At 47.9% G+C, this 25,358-nt stretch overlaps 1 protein-coding gene across 3 annotated transcripts in view; it reads right to left on the reverse strand.

The window, feature by feature from the left end:
* The window catches only part of SPATC1L (spermatogenesis and centriole associated 1 like), a 40,140-nt gene that overhangs the window by 10,701 nt on the left and 4,081 nt on the right, over positions 1 to 25,358 (reverse strand). For 2 of the 3 annotated variants that reach the window (XM_065562222.1, XM_042847153.2), the window contains exons 2-7: positions 12,778 to 13,353; positions 11,376 to 11,788; positions 10,591 to 10,935; positions 9,222 to 9,560; positions 6,677 to 6,822; positions 286 to 3,396 (exon numbers count right to left, since the gene is read on the reverse strand). In XM_065562222.1, the coding sequence (XP_065418294.1) occupies positions 3,070 to 3,396; positions 6,677 to 6,822; positions 9,222 to 9,560; positions 10,591 to 10,935; positions 11,376 to 11,577 (1,359 nt within the window). In that variant the 5' untranslated portion in view covers positions 11,578 to 11,788; positions 12,778 to 13,353 and the 3' untranslated portion in view covers positions 286 to 3,069. The remainder of the gene's footprint in view (positions 1 to 285; positions 3,397 to 6,676; positions 6,823 to 9,221; positions 9,561 to 10,590; positions 10,936 to 11,375; positions 11,789 to 12,777; positions 13,354 to 25,358) is intronic. The other variant, XM_042847154.2, reaches the window with a different exon arrangement.

Here is a 25,358-nt window from a genome sequence, read left to right on the forward strand (position 1 = left end):
GGCAGAAACATAGGGAAGGGGGTCTGAGGCGCTGCTTGGCTCCGGGATAGCAGTACCTCCAGCGGTGGGAATCTAAAAGGGTGCCTCTTCTGGCAGGAGTAAGTAGTAGGGAAGAGTCCGAGAAGCCACCCTCTTTTGCAGCAGTAGTGCCTCAGGGCAAGGGCAGGGGAACCCAGTCCCACCCTACTCCACCGAGTTCCAACCCAGGGCTCTTCAAAACCAGTTATCCTCTTGCACGGTTCAGATCTCCATATCCCCAAGCGCATCCCCTGGGTCGCTTCCTACCCTTAGTCCCAGCTCCGGTATCTCCTCTGCTGGTAGCGGCGCGTCGTCCCCTTCGGTCCCCACGGTCGCCCGGGCCGCTGAGGCGTAATCAGGGTCTTCGGCCCCAGCGGTTTGGCGTCCCCACAGCTTCTTAGCAGGATCCTGCAGCATGTGTCTGCTCTCCTCCTCAGCCAGCCCAGACTGAACTGAGCTGCTTCTGTTTATACGCTCCCTTCACTGGGGGCCTGCCCTGCAAGGGTGAGGGGGCAGGGCCGCTTGGGCCCAGAGCAGTTTGTTAACCCCTGTGTCACCAGGGCGGGGATGATACACCCCGTCACAGGCCCAGATTCAAAAAGGTATTTAGGTGCCTAAGTACCTTTGTGAATCAGGGCCTAGGTGCATATCCCTTTGTGCATGCAGACAAAAAGACACCCGTCTTGTGCGTCCCCGGACGAAGGCAGCAATCCCAGCACCACCTCTGCACCCCTCCTTTATATCTCCTGAGAAATGGGATTTCCGAACTTCAGGCTGCAGAGAACGCAGTACTGCATTACGCTCTAGCCTCTGACAAGGACTAGCCAAGGGAAGGAAAAACTTGAGGCATTTGTGTGATGTTTTGAGCCTTGCACAGAAAAAACTACCCTTAGCTGACCATCCTCTGCACATCCGCAGGGCTTGCACAGGAACTGTAGCACTGGGAGTTTCCTAGGCAGCAGTTGTACAAGTGCTCAGTAGCTGTATAGGAGCACCGGGGCTGTAGTGCTGTGAACTTCCTCGGCAGCAGTGGCACAAGCCTTCCACAGCTGTGCAGGCAAGTCTGGGCTGCAGTACTGCAAGCTTCCTCAGCAGCTACGGCACAAGCCTTCGGGGGCCCGATGGGAGTGCCAGGGCTGTGGGATTGCGAGCTTCCTCTGCAGCAGACACACAAATGCTCTGCGGAACATCTGCACCACAATGTGGCGAGCTTCCTCCGCAGAGGCGGCACAGCTCACGGTAATAGCGAGGGCTGTGGTGCTACTCAGGAGCAGTGGCACGAGCAAGCCTTGCATTTCGGGGTTACAGAATAAAGGTTCAGGCACCGGTCCCACGTAGGGGCTGTTTCAATATTTTACCACCTTTCCTTCCATTCCCATTGAAGAAAACCAGGCCAGTTAACTTGCAGATTCTTTAATCATTTTGCAGTGACCAGCGTCTTTCAAAGATTCTGTTGCATGGCTAATTTTCAGGCAACCAATGGGCGGATACGAGAGACTTGTCTGCAGAGCAGGAGTTGAGGACTGCTCCTCTAGATCAACATACAGCCTGGTTGTAACTGCAGAGACATGGCCCATCTCTCGCGCTATGCAGTGTATCGGAAAAGAGCGAAGGGATTCCAGACAGGAAAGGCTGCATTCGTTATACCACTGCTCAGCTTTCGGACCAGACTGATTTTCTTACTGAGCGAGAGAGTACTTTGGATTACTGTTGAGGCCTGTGACTTCCTCTCCCAGCACCCCCATCCTCAGATCCCAGTGTCACAGCCCTGGGGTCTTTCCTCTCTTCAGAGGAACTAGAGGATTCCTGACCCAGGTTCATGTTGGATCCTCCTGCAGTAGCCAGAAACCTCACAAATAAAGAACCCGGTCCTGCAACTCTTACTCACGTGGGTAAAATCCTTCTTCGTACCAATGGGATTACTCAGAGAAGCAAGGGCTACTCTCCTAAGAATGGATCAGGTCTGAAGGCACTTGTTATGCAAAAGCAAACCCAGTAATCATTGTTACCCAATGCCAGTTAAAACTTCAACAGGCTTGCAGCTTTCCAGGTGAACAGTGATGCAGGGCCCCAACGCAGCAGGCCTTCAACGCAAAGCAGCCATAAACTCAGTTTAATGGTCTGCCTCAGTCAGGTTCCTGGCCCACAGGATACACAAGGAGATGAGCTTCCCCAGCCCTAGCTGGAAAAGGTGGCAGCTCTAAAGTCAATGGAGTTAAAGGCAGCGGTGTAACCCTGGTGCGTCTCTCTTTTGGGATGGTGTTTTGTTCTGTAAACATCAAGAGGGCATGAAAAGCAGCAGCAGGCTAGGCATGGCTGGTGCACCAGCCCGTTTGGCTCTTACTATTCGTTATAGTCAGAAAGGGGAGTACGTACGAGCAGGATGTATTTCATCCCCTTCCCCAGTGTCCGTCACAGCACCTCCTACTGACTTTAGAGCTGGCCACAGCAGGGTACTGCCGTGACTGCAGGTGGAAGCTTTTCCAGCTTTGAGTGCAACGTTGATCCCGCCATTTCAGGGGGTGGAGCGTGTGATGGGTGGGGGGAAGTGACTGCCCTGGCTTTTCCAGTTGGGGGGGAGGGATAGCTCAGTGGTTTGAGCATTGGCCTGCTAAACCCAGGGTTGTGAGTTCAAACCTTGAGGGGGCCACTTGGGAATCTGGGGCAAAATCAGTACTTGGTCCTGCTAGTGAAGGCAGGGGGCTGGACTCGATGACCTTTCAAGGTCCCTTCCAGTTCTAGGAGATGGGATATCTCCATTATTTATTTATTTATTTATTTTATTTTAAGTGGCCTGCTGGCTTTTCCTGTTGGAAGCGGAACAAAGGCTAGGATAGGATAATAGAAAAGAGGATGGGAAAATCTAGAAACCTCTCACATTAAAAACAAACACACACAGTATTCCTGCTGGAGCTAACTGCTCGGACTGAGCCTCGTGACATAGATAAAAAAAATCCATGTCTGTATTTAAAACTCATGCTTTGAGTTCATGTCTATGGGAGGATCGTTTTGCTGGTGGGGGAGGGGAGGGGGTACGGCGAGCACTGTCCACTACCAAGCAAAGAGAGGTTTACTATCTTCCTTGGAGAGTTCACACAAACAGTTCAGCAGCAGCAAAGTGTCGCCGAGGAACTTGGATGGGACGATGTCTATCACGATCTTGCGCAGATCAGCTGGGCTGCTGTGGAGAGGGCTGGAGTGCAGGTCTGGCCGCTGTTTCAGGATGCCGTAGGTGTTGATCAGGAACTCGCTGAACACCGGGTGCACATCCCGGTTGTAGCCCATCTTCTCGAGGCGTGCGGTGAGGGACAGGTACCGCTGCATCATACCTCGGTGCTTTTTCTCATCCACAGAGCCATCCAGGCACTTCATGGAGGCCTAGGAGGTTTAAAAAACCAGGGAGAAGCTGTTAGCTCCTTTCATGGATAACCATGGGCAGGCCGCGGGGGTTCCTAAAGCCACCACTTTCTGGCTGCATCCAAAGCATCCCGATCTGTTTGCAGTTCAGCGATGAAAGTGCTGGAAACTGGCACGCTGGAGAACAAAGTCCCAGTACAGCTGCGGAAGGGACACGGCAGGGCCGGCCAGGGATGAATTAAGCTGCACCTGGCTAGATGCAGCGATAGCTGAAGTTGAATGGGGTCCCAGACTCTGCAGGCCTCACCTGGCTGGAGAGCTGCACATTGGCCACCCCCCATGAACCCTTGGTTTTCTACACACAGCTAATGAGCGACTGTATGGAGAACCAACACCCCCCAGAACATGGGAGTTCTTTTAGCTCCCACCAGGCTTGTTACTGCACAACACAAGCCCCACCCCCGCCCCTCGGCTACCCAGCTGGCCTCCCCCGTGTGGCTGAATGTCCCAGGGAAGAGGGCAGACCTGCCAGCTGGGAGGGAGTTGGTGCCTCTCCCCTCATTCAGTTACCAACTTTAACAGTCAATATTTCTCCCTGACTGACAGCCACTTCCATGGCAGACTACAATGTCCTCAGCCTCCTGTGTTCCCGCCATGCACACAACATTGATTCATGAGGCTCACAGGTCACATGCCCAGGTTTCCATGCAGGGTCACATAGGGTATGTCTGCACTGCCCACTGAGCCATGACTCTGACTCGGGTTTGAGCCCAAGCCCCCTTCCCGTCCACATACAAATCAGTCTGACTTGGGCGAGCAAGCACTCAGGACCTGGGTCCTAGGACCCAGCTGGGGAGGGGAGTGGGGGGGAGGATCAGAGCCCAAGTCCCGCTGTGACTTAGATCCAAGCCCTCTCACTTTGCAGTGTGGACGCAGCTCAAGCTGCAGACCCGAGTCAGAAGATCTGCGTAGTTCAGCACGGACACGTTAGCACAGCTGCGAGACCCGGTACCAGCAATCGTAAACCCAGGTTTATGATGCAGTGTGGATGCTCAAGCATGGTTGGAAACACTGAATCTGCAACCCCAGGTCCCACAGACCTAGATTTACAATGTAGTGTAGACACACCCTGTTTCACATTGCCATGGCGCTCTCTGCACAAAAGCCAAATAGACTTTTCACTGCACAAAAACACTTGTTTTTCTTATTACCAAGCTTTAAGCATATGTGGCGCTCCAGGCCTTTCAAGCAGCTGGAGTTTCTGAGACTAGCTATTAATTTATGTGTAAGCAGAGTCCGGATGAGCTCTACCCTGACATCTGGTGGTGAATTATGGCGAGTGTGGAAAAGAACTCCAGGGGCTGATCTTGTTTGCATAGGCACACCCACCCGCCTGGCATGAAACAACAGCAACTGAAAGTGGTTACTTTGGCTGGTGTGGGATGCCCAGTTTCTCTGTTATTGGGGCAGGAAGAATAAAGTTTTGTTACCCTGATTCTGTGAATCAAGGCCAGTGGAACTGTTGTATGACAGAAGGACTGAGTGAGTCCTTCACCATTACCTAAGTAGCACTTGCTTGACAAGGGGCATGGGTTACAAAAACCAGTGAATGGAGAGAGGATGGGGTCAGGTATTTGTATTTGAAGGGGCGGGTAGTTACAGGCTGCTGAGCTGAATTCACTTTGGGCCAATGGTGCACCAGCACTGGGGCTCCCCTACTCTGAACTGAAATCACTAAGAGCTGAAATCCCAAAAGAGTGCTGTGGGGGAGCCTGAAGCTATATTCCTAAGCAGCTGGCGGAGCAATTTGTGGGGATGACTGGAGGAGCAGCGAGCGGTACGGAGCCTTGCGGGGACAGTTGGAGAGGCTCACAGGTCGGTGAGCGGAGCGAAGCGGTTTGTGGGACGGCAGGAAGTGGACTGGCTTGTGGTGAAGGCTGCGGCAGAACCCCACGGAGAGACAGCCGGCCGGCCTCGGCTCACGTAAGGTGCCCCTTAACACCCTGCGTGCCCCCCCCCTTATACTCTGGGGCTGCACTGACCAAGGACAGAGACTTTGAGGGGTTGCTGGACCCAAGAGACTTTGGGGGTTGTTGGACTTTGGGGACTCTGGGTGATTTTTGGGTTGCTGGATTCAAGAACCAAAGGGAAAGGACACAGCCCAATTTGCTGGGGTGGGGTTTTTTTGCTCATGGTTTGTGTTAGGAATCCTGTTTGTGGTGTTTTTCCAATATAATGCTGATATTGTTTACCTCATGTTATTAAACATTTTCTGCTACACTCAGACTCCGTGCTTGCGAGAGGGGAAGTATTGCCTCTTAGAGGCACCCAGGGGGTGGTATGTAATTGTCCCAGGTCAGTGGGTGGGGGCTCGAGCCGGTTTTGCATTGCGTTATTGAAACGGAACCCCTAGATACAGAACCCGTCCCTTGTTGCTGCCAACTTAGATGGGCAGAAGGGTTACATATTTATCAATAAGCATAACTGTAGCATTCAGAGTATTATGAGTGCAGTGCTTCATAAACATTAATGAGTCTAGCTCACAACTCTCCTGCGAGCGAAGGAATGATTATTATCCCCAATTTCACAGACGGGAAACTGAGACATAGAGGCCCGGATGATTGTCAAAAGGTATTTAGGTGCCTAACTCTCACTGATTTCGGAGAGATTAAGACCAAAATGCACCAAAGCCTGAGACACTGCAAAAAGCCCTTTGGGAGCCCAGGAAATTTTCAATGCTGGTGTGTGGCTGCATTTCAGATTTTCAGAGTCCCACTGGAATGCTCTCTCTCTCTCTCACACACACACACACACCTAGAATTGGTGGGAACAGGATTTTTCACTTAGCAGGGAATTTTGTGATTTCAAAATGTCTTGTGTTCTGAAGTGGAATGAAAAAAAACCACACAAAATTCAAAGTGTCCTGCAAAACATTATTTTTTAAAAATTTCATTTTGGTTCCACTGAAATCTTTCATTTTGTCAATCAAAATGCTTTGTTCTGATTCTGACTTTTAAAACACTATATGTTATGCAACAGAATATAAAAATTTAAAAAATTGAAATGAAAATTTGTTTCAAAATGAAAAAAAAAAAAACCAAAAAGGTTTTGTTCTGAAATGGTCCGTTTCAACCCGATGGATATGCTGATTTCTATTTTTCTTTCTAAATAAATTTTCACCGAAAACGCCACGTTTCCATGAAACATTTTGCTTTCAGCAAATGGCGACTGTCCCATTGGAAAATTTCCAACCAGCTCTATGCACCATCCTCTCCCTCAGCAGATTCAAGGAAGGATTTACCTGTTTGATTTTCTCAGGAATGTTGGACACTGTGTAGCCGTAAAGTCTCGTTACTCCAGGAAACACATATGCAAGGATGCGCCTGTCTAACTGGAAGGCAATTTCACCCACTATGCGGCCATTTTTCTTGCTGTTCAGCTCAAGCTCTATATGAAGGAGAAGCTGGTTGTTAGTTACCTAGTAACTTAAGGCAGGAAGGCCAAATGTTTTCACCATGCTTAGATTCAGGTTAAAGTTTTACTGCTTGGTTTGAGCCACATGGCAGGAGAAAGAATATATAATCACACACGTTATGTACATAGATGCGCACATGTACAACCAAACACAGCACTGACTTCCCAGTGCGATGTCTGAACTGGATAACATCTGCCTCCTTAAATGGATTGGTTATGTAAATACATGTGGAAATGGACTTTGGAAATAAATACATGTACAAGGAGAAAAGCAGGTCACTTTCAGAGCTTTTCTCAGCCATAAAAGCCCCGTTGCCCTTCCAGAGGGGCTTAGCCACACTAGGGTCAGGGCTGCACTACAAAGTTTTGCTGGCATCACTATGTCAGTCAGGGGTGGGGAAAAAAACATGCCCCCCAGCAACAGAACTGCCAGTGTAGACACAGCTATGTCGACAGAAGAGTGCGTCTGTGAGCATAGGCAACGTCGCATGGGGAGATGATGTTACCATGCCAGCAGAAAAACTCCTTGTGTCCGCATGAGCGGTGTCTGCATTAGGGGGCTCTGCAGCATACTGTAGTGATAAAGCAGGGCTGACAAAGGCTCTGTAGCATAGAGGTATTTGAAAATCACATTGGGGGACCCCAGGTTCACCTTGCCCTTATGAACACACATTAAAATACATGCTTGCCCTGTGTACACTAGGGCTTTGAAACATGTTAATTAAAACATAGAATCCTAGAAATGTAGGGCTGGAAGGGACCACAAGAAGCCATCCAGCCCAGCCCCCTGCACTGAGGCAGGAAGAAGTACATCTAGATATTTTCCTAGTTTGATTATGAAAATGTCGTGGGGGACTGTGTCAAAAGCCTGACTAAAATCAATGTATATCAAGTCTACTGCTTCCTCCCTTATCCTCTAGGTCAGTAAGCCTCTCAAAGAAGGAAATTAGGTTGTTTTGACATAATCTGTTCTTCACAAATCCATGTTAGGTAGTCCCTATAACCCTCCAGGTGCTTACAAATTGATTTTTTCAGTAATTTGTTCCAGTATCTTTCCAGATATCGAAGTTAGGCTGACTGGACTATAATATCCCAGGTCCCCTTTGTTCCTCTTGTTAAAGATTAGAACTGTGCTTGTCCTTCTCCAGTCCTTGCAATCTCACCCACCCTCCATGCTAAATTGCTAAAGGCTCCCAGGTTGCTTCAGCTAGTTCTTTAAGTACCCTAGGATGAACTTTATCAGGCCCCACTGACTTGGATAGACCTAATTTATATTCTATAACTTATTTCCCTATTTTGGCCTGTGTTCCTTCCCCCTTGGTGTTAATATTAATTGTGTTGAGTATATGGTCACCATTAAACCTTTTTTAGTGAATATTGAAGCAAAATTAGGCATTAAACCCCTCAGCTTTCTTGATGTCATTAGCTATTAGTTCACCTTCCCCAGTAAGTAGGGAACCCACACTTTCCTTCATCCTGCTTTTGCTACTAATGTATTTAAAGAACCTCTTCTTATTGCCTTTTATGTCCCTTGCTAGGTGTAATCCATTTTGAGCCTTAGTCTTTCTGGCTTTGTCCCTATATGTTTGTGCTATTCTTTTGTACTTCTCCTGAGTAATCTGTCCATGTTTCCACTTTTTGTAGGATTCTTTTTTGATTTTTAGGTCATTAAAGAGCTCCTGATGGAGCCATATTGGACTCTTAAGAACATAAGAATGGCCATACTGGGTCAGCCCAATGGTCCATTTAGCTCAGTATCCTGTCTTCCGACAGCGGCCAATGCCAAGTCCTTCAGAGGGAATGAATGGAACATGTAATCATCCCTTGATTCATCCCCCAACACCCATTCCCAGCTTCTGGGAACAAAGGCTAAGGACACTTCAGAGCATGGTTTTGTATTCCTGCCCATCCTGGCTAATAGCCATTGATGGACCTATCCTCGGTGAACTTAAGTTCTTTTTTGACCCGTTATACTCTTACTATTCTTCCTATCTTTTTTTTGCATCAGGATAGTTTGCAGTTGTGCCTTTAATATGGTCTCCTTGAGGAAGCTGCCAGCTCTTCTAAACTTTTTCCCTTCGATTTTCTTCCCGTGGGACCTTACCTACCTGTTCTCTGCGTTTGTTAAAGTCTGCTTTTTAAAAATCAATTGTCCTTATTCTGCTGCTCTCCTCATTCCTTCCTTTCCTTAGATGCAAAATGTTGGTGATCAAGTTTTAAAAGATGCCCTTTATCCTAGTGTGGCCAAGCGCTCGGGCATCAAAAAGCCCCCACTCCCCCATGCTTGCAGAGATAGCTTATGATTAGAGTCAGTTAAGCCATCCTTAGCTACTGTTATTAGCAGCAAGGCCAGGGTGAAATCACATCATTACCGTTTAAATAATAGGTATGGGGCTTCCGCGGCTCATCTCCTCCTGGACTCTCGGAGAACCAGACTCTCTTTTTCCTATGCATCTCTTCCGAGTCCAGGGACATTTTCTCGCCCACTATATCCCGTGTGCTGTTTATAAGGGGGACTGGCTTCCTTGGGGGAATTCCTGGGGAAAATGGCTCAGATGTTTTGAAGTATCCTGGAAACACAAGCTGTGCTTGGGCCCCTTCCTTGTTTGAAATGCTGAGGGGATTTGAGGAAACAAATTCTCCCAGGGACGATGGCTGGGGCTGACTCAGAAGGTCTTGTGCATTGAGGACACTTCCGTGCTGCTGGTGAGCTACAAGAAAGCAAAACGGGGGTATAGGATCAGAGTTAGCCATGGCTTCATATAGATTTCCCGTGAAGAGGACCCTAGAAATCTAGAGGGCCTCGCTCTGATTATCTGTCTAGGTGTTTATGAATGTCAATCCAAGTGCCTGCTTAGTGCTTCTCATTTTGGGGATCTCAGTGTTGATTCTAGAGGTTATCAGACAACATTCAAAACTGGAAACACACCCTCTTGCCCAGCTCTCTTCACACAAACATAAGTGGACACAACTCAGGAGGGGTTTCTTTGTTCAAAGAGAGCTTTGGCTGGAAGAACAGGTGGTGAGAAGGTCAGAGTTGAGGTGCACTGGCAGAGTTGTCAGTGGCATGTGGGAAACTCCATGGCTTTTTCTAGTCACTGCTCTCATAGAATGTCCCATAGCTAAGGACAAGGGTATTTGGGAAGTTTGGTGGGGATATATTGAGCAGAGTAATTGGAGAGTGCAGGGTTTGGTGAGAGCAGGGTAAGCCCTGACCCCTTCTCCATCTTGTCTTTCTCTGTGGTCCTTTTGGGTGCATCCCTCTCTGGGGTGAGGCTGGTGGGAAATCAGTCTGGGGCCAAGAGCCAGCTGGTTTGGGGGGTTCCTGGCACTAACATTTCTGCCAGTGTAAGCGTGTGGCCACAGGGTCAGGCAAGGGGATCGCCTCACTTTGACTCCTTTCAAGTTTTCCTGGAAGTCAGGGGACACACTGTGCCGCAGTCCAGATTTATGTCCTGCATCTGCCACAAGCAACTTGTTCATCCCAAAACAAGAGGAAAGGGACTAGCCGTATCAGCTGAAAAAAACCCCATATGAGACACAAACCTACATGCCATGTATCACGGATTCAGGGCTCGCCACGGCTTCTAGAGGACATGGTCCCTTGGTCCAGCACTGATGCCCCTGCCCTCATGACCTGATCCTGAGAAGCACAGACACCACTCGAATCGCTTACTGTAGTCACCTGGATGTTGAGAGCTCCCTGAAATCTTGAGCTACAATAGAGGGGTCAGTTCTTACCCATCCCATATAAACGAGCCTTATCTCCTCCAGGTGAAGTGACGTCTGTGAAGCAGACTTTCTTCAACCTCGAGAGGTCTATGGATTCTGGAAGCTGTTTCTCCACCCTGGTGGTCCAGGAAGTGCTGGAAAGCAGGATTGGTTTCCTCTCCCTGGGTGTAGGCTGAAACAAAGTGGGATTATTGGGAATCCCCTTAAATGTAGCCTCTGCCTGGGCTTTGGGGCTGGACAGAGTTGCTTCCTCGTTTGCAATGTGGAGAGGGGAATAACTGAACTCCTGCAGCAGCGAAGGGTGTAGGTGACTTGGGCTCTCCGGTGGCTTGATATCCCTTCCGTGAGGCGGGGCTACAACGGAGAACAGAGCATACGGTGTTACCATTCAAATGAAGGCTTTTACTCTGACGGCTGATCTCTTGCTCTCTGGCACTAGAATGACTCAATCCCCCATGGGAGGTGCCATGTGCCTGCCAGAGCTTGGAAGCAGGGCAGTGTTTTCAGACACATTGCCAGTGAACCTTATTGATGCCCCTTCAGTCGTGTCCCATATCTCAGGAAGGGGCTAGACGGAGGATATGCACGCTGGGTGCATGAGCCTAAAAGCCCAGAGCTTGCGACAATGAGGGGACTCTACCCAGACCCAGTGCACAGGCGAGCGAGTGGGTGGATACAAACACAGAAACCTGGGGACTGTCCACTAGGGGGAGCCAGCCAGGGCTCTCACCTAGTGCATTAGAGGGCCATTACTCAAGAGAACAAACAAGACAGATCTTCCAGGTTCTCCTTACCTCCTTGTCCTGGGGAGCTGGCATTCGGATACACGGGAGCAGGGTGGGAAGTGACAATTCGCCCTTCATTACTGTTTTCATAGTGCTGACTCAGTAACGAACGTAATTCATAGTTCTCCCGGAGCAACCTAACCTGATTTTTCAGGTATGCATTTTCGTTCTGAATTGTCTTCATCCACTCGTTATCCTCTGTCATTGTCATCCTCCTTGGCCTTGGTGGAGTCAGTTGTAGCAGACAGCCTCAGCAGGGCAAGTGTCACCTGTCCCAGGGCTCGGAAAGGCCCACAGGAAACCTTAGAATGTTCCCACACCATTGTGAGATCACTTGCTCTTAAAGGAACAGCTGGGATTTTAGCCCTGAAGATAATTTTTTGGTGCAGGACGTCCCACGGAGCTCATCGCACTGGAGGGGGCTGAGCACACGACAGATAACTTACAATGCTGTGCACTCCAGTTGAGCTCTTCACCCACAGGTTGTCTGCAAGTCTTGGTTCAAATAGACATGCACACAAAGTGAGGCCTGGGCTCCTACTCAGAGATGACCAGTCCACTCGCTTTTCTAGGGCATAGATGAGTGGAACACATGCTCTTGGTACCTGGAAATGGTGGAGGAACCTGTTTGTCTGGTCTCAGACCCCTAGGGTGTGCGGTGCTGCTGTTGGTGATACCCCAATGACTACACCTCTTCCCCTGGGCACAGAAGAGCCGACAGAGGAAGGGAAGGGACAGGACTGGAATGACAGGGGTTGAGGGTTATGAATAGAAGGGGGCAGACACTCAAGGGATGTTCACATACACCTCAACCCCGATATAATGCGACTTGATATAACATGAATTCGGATATAACGCGGTAAAGCCCAGTGCTCCGGGGAGGTGGGGCTGCGCACTCCGGTGGATCAAAGCAAGTTTGATATAACGCGGTAAGATTTTTTGGCTCCCGAGGACAGCGTTATATCGGGGTAGAAGTGTACCTAATTTTCCAGCACCCCTCCAGGACAGATGCTGGCATAGCCAGGGCGGAGACTGCTCCCCTATGACACTGCTAAACCCCAGCACCCTCCCCATTTCTAGAAAGCAGAATGGCAGCATTGCTCACACAGAGCCCACACCTGATTGGGGGAGGGGCAGATGCTCCTTGTGTCCTCAGTCCCTGTCAGCCCCGCCAACCCTTCCCCCCCAGCACCAGTGGGAGTCCCGGGCCATCTCCCCCAGCACCCGTGGTGCCCTCGACCATTCCCCCTCACGGAGCACCAGCGGCCCCCTGCCCAAGTTTTAGTTAGGGGTATATAGTAAAAGTCATGGACAGGTCATGGGCCATCAATGTTTGTTTACTGCCCGTTACCTGTCCATGACTTTTACTAGAAATACCCGTGACTAAAACGTAGCCTTAATGATGAATTACCGTAGTTGATGTTCTGCACTTTGGTTCTCAGTCTTGGGATCGGGATCTCAACGTACATCCTGAAGCTGGCTGAAGTGCTGTGGCCTTAGTCTCTTCTTCCCCACCCACAAATTTTCAGCGTACTTGTCTGGCAGCTGTGTCCGACGGCCCAAGTCCCAAACTTGTAATTGCAAGTACTAATAACCTGCTGCCTATCCTTACGAACGTCAACTATTGTACATCGTTGCAGACAATACCACAGCGAGACACTCTCTTAATCGATGTGCTATGAACAAAACAGAATTAACTTTTCTTGAAGGAACAGATCAGATACAATGAACTAAAGATTCACCTGAGAATATCCCTCTTGTTGAGACGGAGCAGGACACTGTAGCCTCTGAATTCTGCTTTGTTATTGCAATAAATATCCTGGTTAATCAGGTCCCAGTACCTCTCCTTCAGGATCTGCAGGCATTTAGTCATGTTCTCAAAATTGATCTTGGCATCAAAAGAGGACATGGGCGCTTCACACAAGCGGTGGGCATAATGGATATGAAAGCGAGTGCACTTCTCAATCACACACTGCTGGGTTATATCCTGGCCAAAACAAACAGCAAAGTGTTAGTTATGTATTGAACAGAACTGGGTATAGTGCATTTAAAGGATGCGCGGTCTCCACACACACTGATGCTGGAAGTGCTGAACTCTGGTAGAAGCAGGGTCTTTGATGGAAGTAGGTAGGTTGGTTTTTTATTAATGGAAAAGATACCTGAGACTGAGACACCAAAGCACCGTCCGAGACTCTGGAGGGAGGACAAAGCCTCACGAAGCCAGGAAGATGTGAAGCTGAAGAATCATCCCCAATCCCAAAGAGTTCCTTTGCCAAAGGCATTCAGAAAGCCTAGCTACTTCAGTAGGGTCAAGGTAACGTGCACCCTGCTGGGACTAATGGCTCAGAGCTATGAGCTGGGGCCGGTGGGGGTTCCTGCCAATTCCATATGCAAGAGTAAAAAGAAGAACAGGAGTACTTGTGGCACCTTAGAGACTAACAAATTTATTAGAGCATAAGCTTTCGTGGACTACAGCCCACTTCTTCGGATGCAAGAAGTGGGCTGTAGTCCACGAAAGCTTATGCTCTAATAAATTTGTTAGTCTCTAAGGTGCCACAAGTACTCCTGTTCTTCTTTTTGCGGATACAGACTAACACGGCTGCTACTCTGAAACCTGTCAATATGCAAGAGTGGGTCTCTTTGGTGAATGAGATTTTCTTCAGCTACAAGCAGGTTCAAATAGGTGTTTAATGCACAAAAAGGGGGTTATCCTCTCCTTTGCCAACTCTCAGTTTTTCTCACAACAACATCTGATGTCCTCCTTAAAGCCTCTGCTCCTAGAAACACGTGATTACACGAGAACTCACTGTACCCCTTTTCTTTGGCAGGGAGAAAGCTTAATGATAGACCCTTGACAAACATAGGTACCAGTGTGACACAGAGGCCCACTGGTGGTTTACTACTTTGTGCCAGCAAATAACACCAGAAATAACACACTCTTGTCATGATATATACCGACAGGTGGCATGCAATATATCATTGGAAAACATAACTCCCCGATCTTTAATATTCTTGTGTAATATATGAATAGGGTATGTATAAAGAGTTATGGATATGTGCTAGAATCATGTTCTTAAAATGTCTTGGTCAAGCAATGCATAAGCCCAGTCTGCCCTAAAGAAAGAATGTGTACTTGTACTCAACCTAGTAAGTGGGGGAGATATAATTTGAGGTTCAGACCCCTGCAAGAGGCTAAGTAATTGAATCAACTATATGCAGTATCAAGTAAGGTCTTTTATGAAAAGTAATGTCACACTGGTGACTAATATAATTGTAAAATGTATGTATTAACACTACATGAGGAATTATGAATAATCACTGATGGGCTTTAAAGTCTGTGACCAAACAAGAAGAAAAAGGTTTTAGCGTAGACAGGAGGGAAGACAGCTATTTACCTGTCTCCAATGAAATTAAATAAGGAGTGACCAAAACAATGGAAACCTCACTAACACATGAATAATCAGAGGGATGGACAGTCCACAGGAAGGGAAGACTAGCATGAGGTTATCTTGAGTCTGGGGACAAAACAGTAAGTTTGGGAAGATATAAGGAGAGAGAAGCTTCCATTTTGGCATCTAACACTGGGTGGACACAAAGAAAACTTCATTTTCCTGCCAAAATGCCAGCTCTACCCTTATGTTTTGTGAGGCAATCATCGTTGTTACTAATTATGGTAGTGCAGGCTGTGTGCATAGCACTTCCCAAACACTGAAGGACAGTCCCAACTTTAGGGGCTCACAGACACATACACAGAGGCTAAGGGAAAGGAAAGAAGAGAATGACAATTTGCAAAATGATTGACAATTTGCATTCGGGTCAACTCAATTCCCTGTAAGCAGCCCAGCAGAAGTAGGTCTTTAAATGTAGACCGACCAAGAGCTTTGCAGATAAGGTGAAGGAGGTTGTGTCTAGAGCTGGGTGAAGTTTTTCGGATGAATAATTTATTCAATGAAAAATACAGCTTCGGTCAACCTGACATTAGTTAGAACAGTTTCGGCCATGCAGAAAATGGAGGAGGAAGATGATGTTGTGGTGCTCCCACCACCCCACCCAGTCACCTTTAGCTTCGTTAAATGGCTAGGGCACCGACTCCTGGTGTGGGATACCCACCTTTGAATCCCTGCTCTGGAACAGACCCAACACGGAATTTTTAAATTCATGTGCACACACAAAACAGATCTGGTTTGACTTTAGCCAAATATTTTTTCCTGATGGTTTGGAACCGCCACTGAACAAAAATGAGCTATTCACCCAGCTCTAATCCTGCCATGCATAGTGGCTCAACACAGGAAGGTCCAGAGGTGATTGTGTGAGAAACAGACAATGAGGCAGACAAGGCTGGGAGCTCTGGCAGAACAGAAGGGCTCAGGGTGGGATGGGGGAGTAAAGTAAAGATCGACAAGGGAGAATCTGTAGGAAGATGCAGAGTTACATAGAGCATTGATAATGGTGACAAGAAGCTTAAAATTTTATGCCATGGTGGATGGGGAGTTGATGCCATACCAAATGGAGGGATGTAGAGGGGAGTTACATGATCAGATCAACAGGCAAGGAAACGGGCTTTAGCGGCTGCATTTTGTAGGGACGGAAAGACAGTGATGCGATAATCAAATTCCTGAGTGGACAAATTGCAAGGCCAAACTTTAGCACAGAAGGACTTTGATTATTGTCAAAGAAAACAAGAATGGCAATGACAATATTGCTATTATAATACACATTAGGGTTTGTCTACACTTGACCCTGCTGCAGCTGCACTGGTCCAGCCGTAGCACTTAGCGGAGACGCTACCTACGCCAACGGGAGACCTTCTTCCATCGGCGTAGGTATTCTGCCTCTCTGAGAGGCAGTAACTATGTCAACGGGAGAAGCCCTCCTGTCCACATAGCGCTGTCTACACCGGGAGTTCGGTTGGTATAACTGTCACTCAAGAGTTATACCAACGTAAGTTTGTAGTACAGACCGGGGCTTAGTAAGTATTGTCTGTTCTGAACTGTAAAGGCTCAAATCTAGACCAGGCCTGTTCTAACCAACAAGCCCATGAGGTCTGGGCTCAGGGTACATCGATAAATGAAAAATGGTAGATAAGAATCCTAAGAAAATGCAAACCAATCTCAGACAGACATAAGCAGAGTAGCATCGGCCCACCGCTGCCTGTATGTGGTCTCTGCTTTGTGAGATTTGAAACCCTCCTCCCCCCTGCTCTCATACAAGTAGGGTCCTGGAGTTAGAGCTATGGGACATCGGTGCGTTGCTATGGTCACCTTCTATACCCAAACGAGCATTAGAAATGTGCACCATTATCCAGCCACTGCCTGCCAGTTTAGTCAGTGCTATATTAGCAAGTGTCACAATCGGTGCTGTATTATAAAGGATTTTGCTCTCATCGGATGGTCAGATAAGATTCAATATTTGCGTTTAACCCTTAAATCTGATCTAAAGTCCAATGAAATCCATGGGAGTCTTCCATTCACTTCAATGTACATTGGGTCAGGACCTAAGGCAGTTTTGAGGTGAGCAGGGATCACGCGATAGTTAAACAATACGCTTTTGGGAGGGTACCATTACACCATCATGATGCCCTGATGGGCTGTGTTTGACCCATTCAGAAGGCTAAGAGTTAGCAGTCACCTCTGACCTTATTGTGCAGGCCAGATACTGTCCATATGGGCTTAGTATGTGCTTGGCTGCTAAGGTCAAAGAGAGAGAAGAAAATTACACCTCACAATACACCTCTACCCCGATAGAACGCTGTCCTCAGGAGCCAAAAAAATCTTACCGCGTTATAGGTGAAACCGCGTTATATCAAACTTGCTTTGATCCGCCGGAGCACGCAGCCCCGTCCCCCCCAAAGCGCTGCTTTACCGCGGTATATCAGAATTCGTGTTATATCGGGTCGCGTTATATCGGGGGTAGAGGTGTATAGTTTCACTTTTCTTTCTGGAAGAGTGTGCGTGTGTGTGGGGAGGGGACGGGGGAAGGGGAGGGAGCTTACTTGCTGTCAGGTACCAAAATTTAAACACGTCTTTATGTAACTTTTCGGCATTCTTCTTGGCAAGGCCAGCAGAGGCCTGAAAGATAGCAGGTGATGCCAGAGATACCCAACTCATATAATCAATTTCTCCTCCTAATAACCTGCAAGGCCCCTTATATTGACTAACTGCTCAGGCCAAAGCAGCAACAATAGGAAAGACTACACAGCATGTCAAATACAAGCAGCCTCATTTCACTGGCTGTACAGCAAGCTCCTGCCTTTTGACAGTCACGTTTGCCTAAAGACATATTGATACGTCCCTAAAACCTGATATTTCAAAGTATTCAACCCTCTTTATGAACTGCTCTGTATCTGCTTGCTGAGTTCAGTGATCTCTAGGTCAGGTTCTAAATGCATGAAAGCAGGGAAAGGCTTAGCTAAAGCTTCCACAATACCTTACTTTCGGCATCACTTCGTCTGTGAATTTCAGTACATTACGCATGATTCACCTGCTGGCTGCCTGATGGAAAATAATAGACTGTGTTCTGCAGTGCTAAACACAATGGTATTTCAGGAGCGGGTGGTCATTTAAGACAAAGACTCTTATTTTCACTGACTCCGGCCTTCACCTACCAAGAAGCAAGGAGTTCTGGGGAGTAAATAACAGAAAGCTGCCCTGTTGGACTGAGTCACAAACTTAAAATGCAAGCAGAAACTGGGACTGTAAAGAAAAAAAATCCAAAGTCCAACCTATTCAGACTCCTCAGAGGGGAGGGAGGGGACGTAAGATAAGCTGCAACACAAGGACAGGGATTTAATTCTCCTTAGTAGAATTCCATCCCTTCCTCATTCTGCAAAGAAAACTAAGCCCTCCCAGGGTGCAAAAGTAACAAGCAGTTTCCAACAGGTGGCAGACTTGATTTTGACAGGACAGTCTGTAGGACCCTAGAGCCAAATCCAGAGTCTGCCAGTGCAATCCGTAGTGATGAATAACTGAGTAGGCCAGGCAGTTACTGAATTACATAATTCAGTAATCAATGCCCTAGCCCAGGAGTGGCCAACCTGAGCCTCAGAAGGAGCAAGAATTTACCAATGTATATTGCCAAAGAGCCACAGTGATACATCAGCAGCCCACCCCCATCAGCTCCCCCACCACCAAGACCTCCCGCTCATCTGATCAGCCCTCCCGCTCCTCCTCTCTCCCCACACCTCCCAATCAGCTGTTCCCTGGCGTGCAGGAGGCTCTGGGGAGGAGGGGGAGGAGCGAGGGCACGGCCGGCTCACGGGAGGGGGCGTGTTGTATCAACCAGGCAAGGTATTAACAAACTTCAACAGAACTTTATTTACAGTGGAAATCTATTTACCAAGCTGTAGCGGCACACTCTGTAACTCTCCCAGCCTTCTCAACTCCTCCCCCCGCCTTCCTGTTTCCTGTCCTTTCAGACTCCCAACGGCCAGTGCTCCCAGTTCTAATAATCACATGCAGCATCTAAACACCACAGGACGGGAAGGGGTGGAGTGGGGGCAGGGCCTGTGGCAGAGCCAGGGGTTGAGCAGTGAGCCCCTTCTTCCCCCCCCCCCCACTCCCCGGCACATTGGAAAGTTGGCGCCTGTAGCTCCAGCCCCGGAGTCGGTGCCTATACAAGGAGCCGCATATTAACCTCTGAAGAGCCGCATGTGGCTGGTTGGCCACCCCTGCCCTAGCCAGAAACCCGTGAAGAACAACCAGCTCGCTCATATCATGTGCCATATCAATGAAATGAGTGAACCACTGGGTGACAGATGGGGAAAGAGACAGCGTTAGCGATGCGGAGGATGTGTGAAAGCAGAGGCTGGTTTCATGCATCTAGGAAGAGGTGCAAACCGGGGTAGGTGCAAAGGGGGCGTATTTTATACCTTGAATACTACCTGTGACTCCAAATTTCTCCCCCGCCCCCCAGATTTCTGGTGCTGTAGGGGGAGCCCTATGCATTCTGTGAGGGTTGGTTCTCTTTTGCAAAAAGAAAACAAAAATGGAATTTGTTCTAAGATGGTGGGGCCTCATTAGCCTCCTCCGTCTTTCCCCGACTGCGGGGAGATCAGCCCTCACAGCTGCTGTACCTCAGAGAGGATCCATCCGAGTTTTCCTCATGGCAACAACAGGCAGATGGCCACAGGAATTACATGGCTGTACAGGCCGCTACAAGACCCTGAGCAGGGGGGACAAACCCACCAGGAACTTATGCCCTCCCAAAAGCATAACTAGGTTCACCGGGGGAAGGAGACCAAAGCCCTGAGGTAAGTGGGAAATGGGATCCTGGGAGGAAGCACAAGCAGGAGAGCGCAAGAGGGGAGGACTCCTGTCTCATACTGAGAAAGAGGGACGATCGATGAGTTATCTGAAGTGCCTATACACAAATGCAAGAAGCCTGGGAAACAAGCAGGGAGAACTGGAAGTCCTGGCACAGTCAGGGAACTATGATGTCACTGGAATAACAGACTTGGTGGGATAACTCACATGACTGGAGTACTGTCATGGATGGATATAAACTGTTCAGGAAGGACAGGCAGGGCAGAAAAGGTGGGGGAGTTGCGTTGTATGTAAGAGAGGAGTAGGACTGCTCAGAGCTCTGGTATGAAACTGCAGAAAAACCTGAGAGTCTCTGGATAAAGTTAAGAAGTGTGAGCAACAACGGTGATGTCGTGGTTGGAATCTGCTATAGACCACCAGACCAGGGGGATGAGGTGGACGAGGCTTTCTTCTGGCAACTAGCAGAAGTTACTAGAACGCAGGCCCCGGTTCTCATGGGAGACTTTAATCACCCTGATATCTGCTGGGAGAGCAATACAGCGGTGCACAGACAATCCAGGAAGTTTTTGGAAAGTAGGGGACAATTTCCTGGTGCAAGTGCTGGAGGAACAAACTAGGGGCAGAGCTTTTCTTGACCTGCTGCTCACAAACAGGAAGAATTAGTAGGGGAAGCAAAAGTGGATGGGAACCTGGGAGGCAGTGACCATGAGATGGTCGAGTTCAGGATCCTGACACAAGGAAGAAAGGAGAGCAGCAGAATATGGACCCTGGACTTCAGAAAAGCAGACTTTGACTCCCTCAGGGAACAGATGGGCAGGATCCCCTGGGAGAATAACATGAAGGGCAAAGGGGTCCAGGAGAGCTGGCTGTATTTTAAAGAATCCTTATTGAGGTTGCAGGAACAAACCATCCCGATGTGTAGGAAGAATAGTAAATATGGCAGGAGACCAGCTTGGCTAAACAGTGAAATCCTTGCTGATCTTAAACACAAAAAAGAAGCTTACATGAAGTGGAAGATTGGACAAATGACCAGGGAGGAGTATAAAAATATTGCTCAGGCATGCAGGAGTGAAATCAGGAAGGCCAAATCACACTTGGAGTTGCAGCTAGCAAGAGATGTTAAGAGTAACAAGAAGGGTTTCTTCAGGTATGTTAGCAACAAGAAGAAAGTCAAGGAAAGTGTGGGCCCCTTACTGAATGAGGGAGGCAACCTAGTGACCGAGGATGTGGAAAAAGCTAATTTACTCAATGCTTTTTTTGCCTCTGTCTTCACGAACCAGGTCAGCTCCCAGACTGCTGCACTGGGCAGCACAATATGGGGAGAAGGTGACCAGCCCTCTGTGGAGAAAGAAGTGGTTCGGGACTATTTAGAAAAACTGGACGTGCACAAGTCCATGGGGCCGGATGCGCTGCATCCGAGGGTGCTAAAGGAGTTGGCGGATGAGATTGCAGAACCATTAGCCATTATCTTTGAAAACTCATGGCGATCGGGGGAGGTCCCGGATAACTGGGAAAAGGCTAATGTAGTGCCCATCTTTAAAAAAGGGAAGAAAGAGGATCCGGGGACTACAGGCCAGTCAGCCTCACCTCAGTCCCTGGAAAAATCATGGAGCAGGTCCTCAAGGAATCAATTCTGAAACACTTAGAGGAGTGGAAAGTGATCAGGAACAGTCAGCATGGATTCAGCAAGGGGAAGTCGTGCCTGACTAACCTAATTGCCTTCTATGATGAGATAACTGGCTCTGTGGATGAGGGGAAAGCAGTGGATGTGTTATTCCTTGACTTTAGCAAAGCTTTTGATATGGTCTCCCACAGTATCCTTGCCGCCAAATTAAAGAAGTATGGGCTGGATGAATGGACTGTAAGGTGGATAGAAAGCTGGCTAGATCGTCGGGCTCAACGAGTAGTGATCAATGGCTCCATGTCTAGTTGGCAGCCAGTTTCAAGCGGAGTGCCCCAAGGGTCGGTCCTGGGGCCGGTTTTGTTTAATATCTTTATTAATGATCTGGAGGATGGTGTGGACTGCACTCTCAGCAAGTTTGCAGATGACACTAACTAGGAGGCGTGGTAGATACACTAGAGGGTAGTGATTGGATACAGAGGGACGTAGACAAATTAGAGGATTGGGCCAAAAAAAAAAAAAAAAAAAAAAACACACCTGATGAGGTTCAACAAGGACAAGTGCAGAGTCCTGCACTTAGGACGGAAGAATCCCATGCACTGCTACAGACTAGGGACCGAATGGCTAGGTAGCAGTTCTGCAGAAAAGGACCTAGGGGTCACAGTGGACGAGAAGCTGGATATGAGTCAACAGTGTGCTCTTGTTGCCAAGAAGGCTAACAGCATTTTGGGCTGTATAAGTAGGGGCATTGCCAGCAGATCGAGGAACGTGATCGTTCCCCTTTATTCAACATTGGTGAGGCCTCATCTGGAATACTGTGTCCAGTGTTGGGCCCCACACTACAAGAAGGATGTGGAAAAATTGGAAAGAGTCCAGCGGAGGGCAACAAAAATGATTAGGGGTCTGGAGCACATTACTTATAAGGAGTGGCGGAGGGAACTGGGATTGTTTATTCTCCTGAAGAGAAGAATGAGGAGGGATTTGATAGCAGCCTTCAACTACCTGAAGGGGGGTTCCAAAGAGGATGGAGCTCGGCTGTTCTCAGTGGTGGCAGATGACAGAACACGGAGCAATGGTCTCAAGTTGCAGTGGGGGAGGTCCAGGTTGGCTATTAGGAAACACTATTTCACTAGGAGGGTGGTGAAGCACTGGAATGCGTTACCTAGGGAGGTGGTGGAATCTCCTTCCTTGGAGGTTTTTAAGGCCCGGCTTGACAAAGCCCTGGCTGGGATGATTTAGTTGGGAATTGGTCCTGCTTTGAGCAGGGGGTTGGACTAGATGACCTCTTGAGGTCCCTTCCAACCCTGATATTCTATGATTCTATGAAAGACTGGCACCAACTGGGGACAATAGGGCCAACACCCAGGAATCTCCTCTCCAGAGGCAGCAATTAAACAGGGATGAATTTGTACTCATCCCCCTCCCACAAGAAATGCAGAGACAGGTGGGGACCAAGCTCAGATCCATCTGTCTGACAGGTGGTATGTGGAGGAGGAGAGAAGAAGGTGGAGTGAATCTGGGAAGAGCCAGGCAACGTGAGTGTAGTGGGGTGGAGGGGGACACCGAAGCCCGCCCAAACCCTGCCGTCCCAGGAGGAGGGGGAAATCAAAGCTGAAGCAGAAGGGGGGCCTGTAACCTTAAACCTGGACAGTGGGACTTGGGCTTGGGCCCTGGGTCCCAGCAAGTCTAACACCAGCCTTAGCGACCCCATTAAAATGGGGTCGTGACCCACTTGGGAGTCCTGACCCCCAGTTTGAGAACCCCTGTAATAATTAATAGGGGGCCCCCCCTTGAGCTGCTCAGGGCCCTATGCCTAGCGTCAGCTCTGTCTTAAGGATCAGTGGAAGATTGAAACCTTGTTTAACATATTCATTATTGATAGAGAAAAAGGGAGGAAGTAGAATATTGACAAAATCTGCAGCTATTAAACAAGGAAGAGCTTTGAACATTAGTGAGGACAAAGACATAATACAAATGGCCCTAGAGAGAACAGAGATTTGAGAAGGAAGTAAACTGGGATTCAATTTTTTGAAATGCAAGCTATACACATCTAGGGACTAATAGAGTGAAATATGAGTATTCAGCTGGAAAAAAGAGACTTGGAAAGAAGCAATCTGAAAAGTGACCCAAGGGTGATAGCAGGGAGCAAACTGGATTCAAGTTTGCACTGTGGTACAGCAGCGAAAGAGAGGCCAATTTGAGTTTGTCCTATTTATATCAAGGTATTACATCAGTGAGCAGAGTGATGGTCCTAGTTGATCACTGGTGAGACCTAACCGGGACTACTGCATTCACTTCCAGGAACCCCATAGCCAGAAAGGTTGTAGACAAAGTGATGAATGAACAGAGAAGAGCAACCGATATTAGTAAGGACCTAAAGGAGACTGATTGACAATCTAACAGCGTTAGAAACAGGCAGCTTAGCTAAGCAACAGCGAGGGGGAGATATGACAGCCATCTACAAATATATGAAGGCTGTAAACCCCCAAGGATGGAGAGGAATTACTGAGCATCATGCAAGTGTGTATAACTGACAGTTAAGTACCAAGAAGAAATTCAGAAGAGGAGTATTTAGGCTAAAATATACAGGAAAATATCTGAAAATCGGATGAAATGGAAGCCCCAATCCAAGAGACGTTCAGCTGGTCTGGTTTAAGACCAGAAGATATATTTTAGGACACTGATAGGGAGATGTATTAAGGGGATGATCCTGCACCCTCTGAAGGCTTTTCTATTTGTAAACTATGAACTATTTTGTGCTCATGAAACTGGAGGACAAATAGTACTGGTAGAGTCAGACAAAGTTGAGACCTGAGCTGTGCCATCTTACACACACGCACAGCTCTGGCAATCCAGCTCCGTTTTGATCTGTAAACATGCTGATTTTCCAGTTGTGGGCCTGTCCGACTACGAGACTGACAGTTCTGAAATGGTTTGTGACACAAACTCTCTCATCTGACTAAAATGAGACCACCTTTGCAAACTCATTTGCTTGTACAATCTAGTCAAGGCTTTCAAAAGTGGAAGTTTAGAGCACTAGACTGTTTTGGTCCCTGTCCTATAATTATATGCAGTAGATATATTTTTTAATATTCCAGTCTTGAATACTCACATGGTCAGAGAAGTTCACAATTGCCAACTTTTTTTTCCCTGTGTGCAATAAATCTTCTCCACTTGCCCAAACTTTTCAAAATGCTTCTTCAGGATAGTCTCTCTCTTCAGATTGGTGGGAACATTTTTGCATTTTTTCTGCAGATAAGCATCAGGAACTCAATACGGAGGCCCCGATTCAGCAAAGCACTTAGCATGTACTTAAATTCATGGGCTGCCCTCAAAAAGGAGGTGGAAAAACCGAAACAAGCAGAGCCATGGTTCATGGTTGTATCCCCTAAAGAGAGCTGTAGCAAATTACTTCTTCACCCCCTCCCCACATAAGCAGCAAAATCCAGGAGAAAATGCGCTTCTTGCAAGCCAAATTCCTTTTGATGCCTCTCCTTCAAGGCAGAGTTACTCAGCACTGCCACTAATGCAGGGCTGGGGCTAAATGCCACAGTTTAACTTAATATGCACAATGGATATGAATTTCCACTGTGCTGATGCAATAGTGTGATATATTACATCAAAGACAAGTATTGACATTTTAATCTTGTGTGTGTGCATGCGTGTGTGTGTCCTTCCTAGAGAGAGAGAAAACTGATTTACATAGTGTGTGTCCTTTAGGCCGGACATGTCTATGAATTACAGTAGATTCTTGGAGGATACACAGATTTAATGAATACTATGCTCCAAATTCATAATGAATCTAGGAAGCTTTAAGGAAATCTAAGCTGGGATAATGTGTGTCTTCCTCTGACCCCCTCAGTACACAAGATAGAACACGTAGACAAAGCTTAAACTCAGCCTCCCTTAGACCCAGCTGGATTCACAGTTGGCTAGAAATGTGTAATTTGCATTCCCTTACATCACCTAGAATTTGGACCACTGTACCCAGATGGCTCAAGGAGAGTCTATTGCCCAGTCACCATTGCCCTGCCCCTTCTGTTGTCATTTACACCAGTGCAACATGACCATTATGACTTGGTAGCATTTACACTCACTTTGCACAGGTGT

This window comes from Chrysemys picta, chromosome 11, assembly GCF_011386835.1.
Source record: "Chrysemys picta bellii isolate R12L10 chromosome 11, ASM1138683v2, whole genome shotgun sequence".
Lineage (NCBI taxonomy): Eukaryota > Metazoa > Chordata > Testudines > Emydidae > Chrysemys > Chrysemys picta.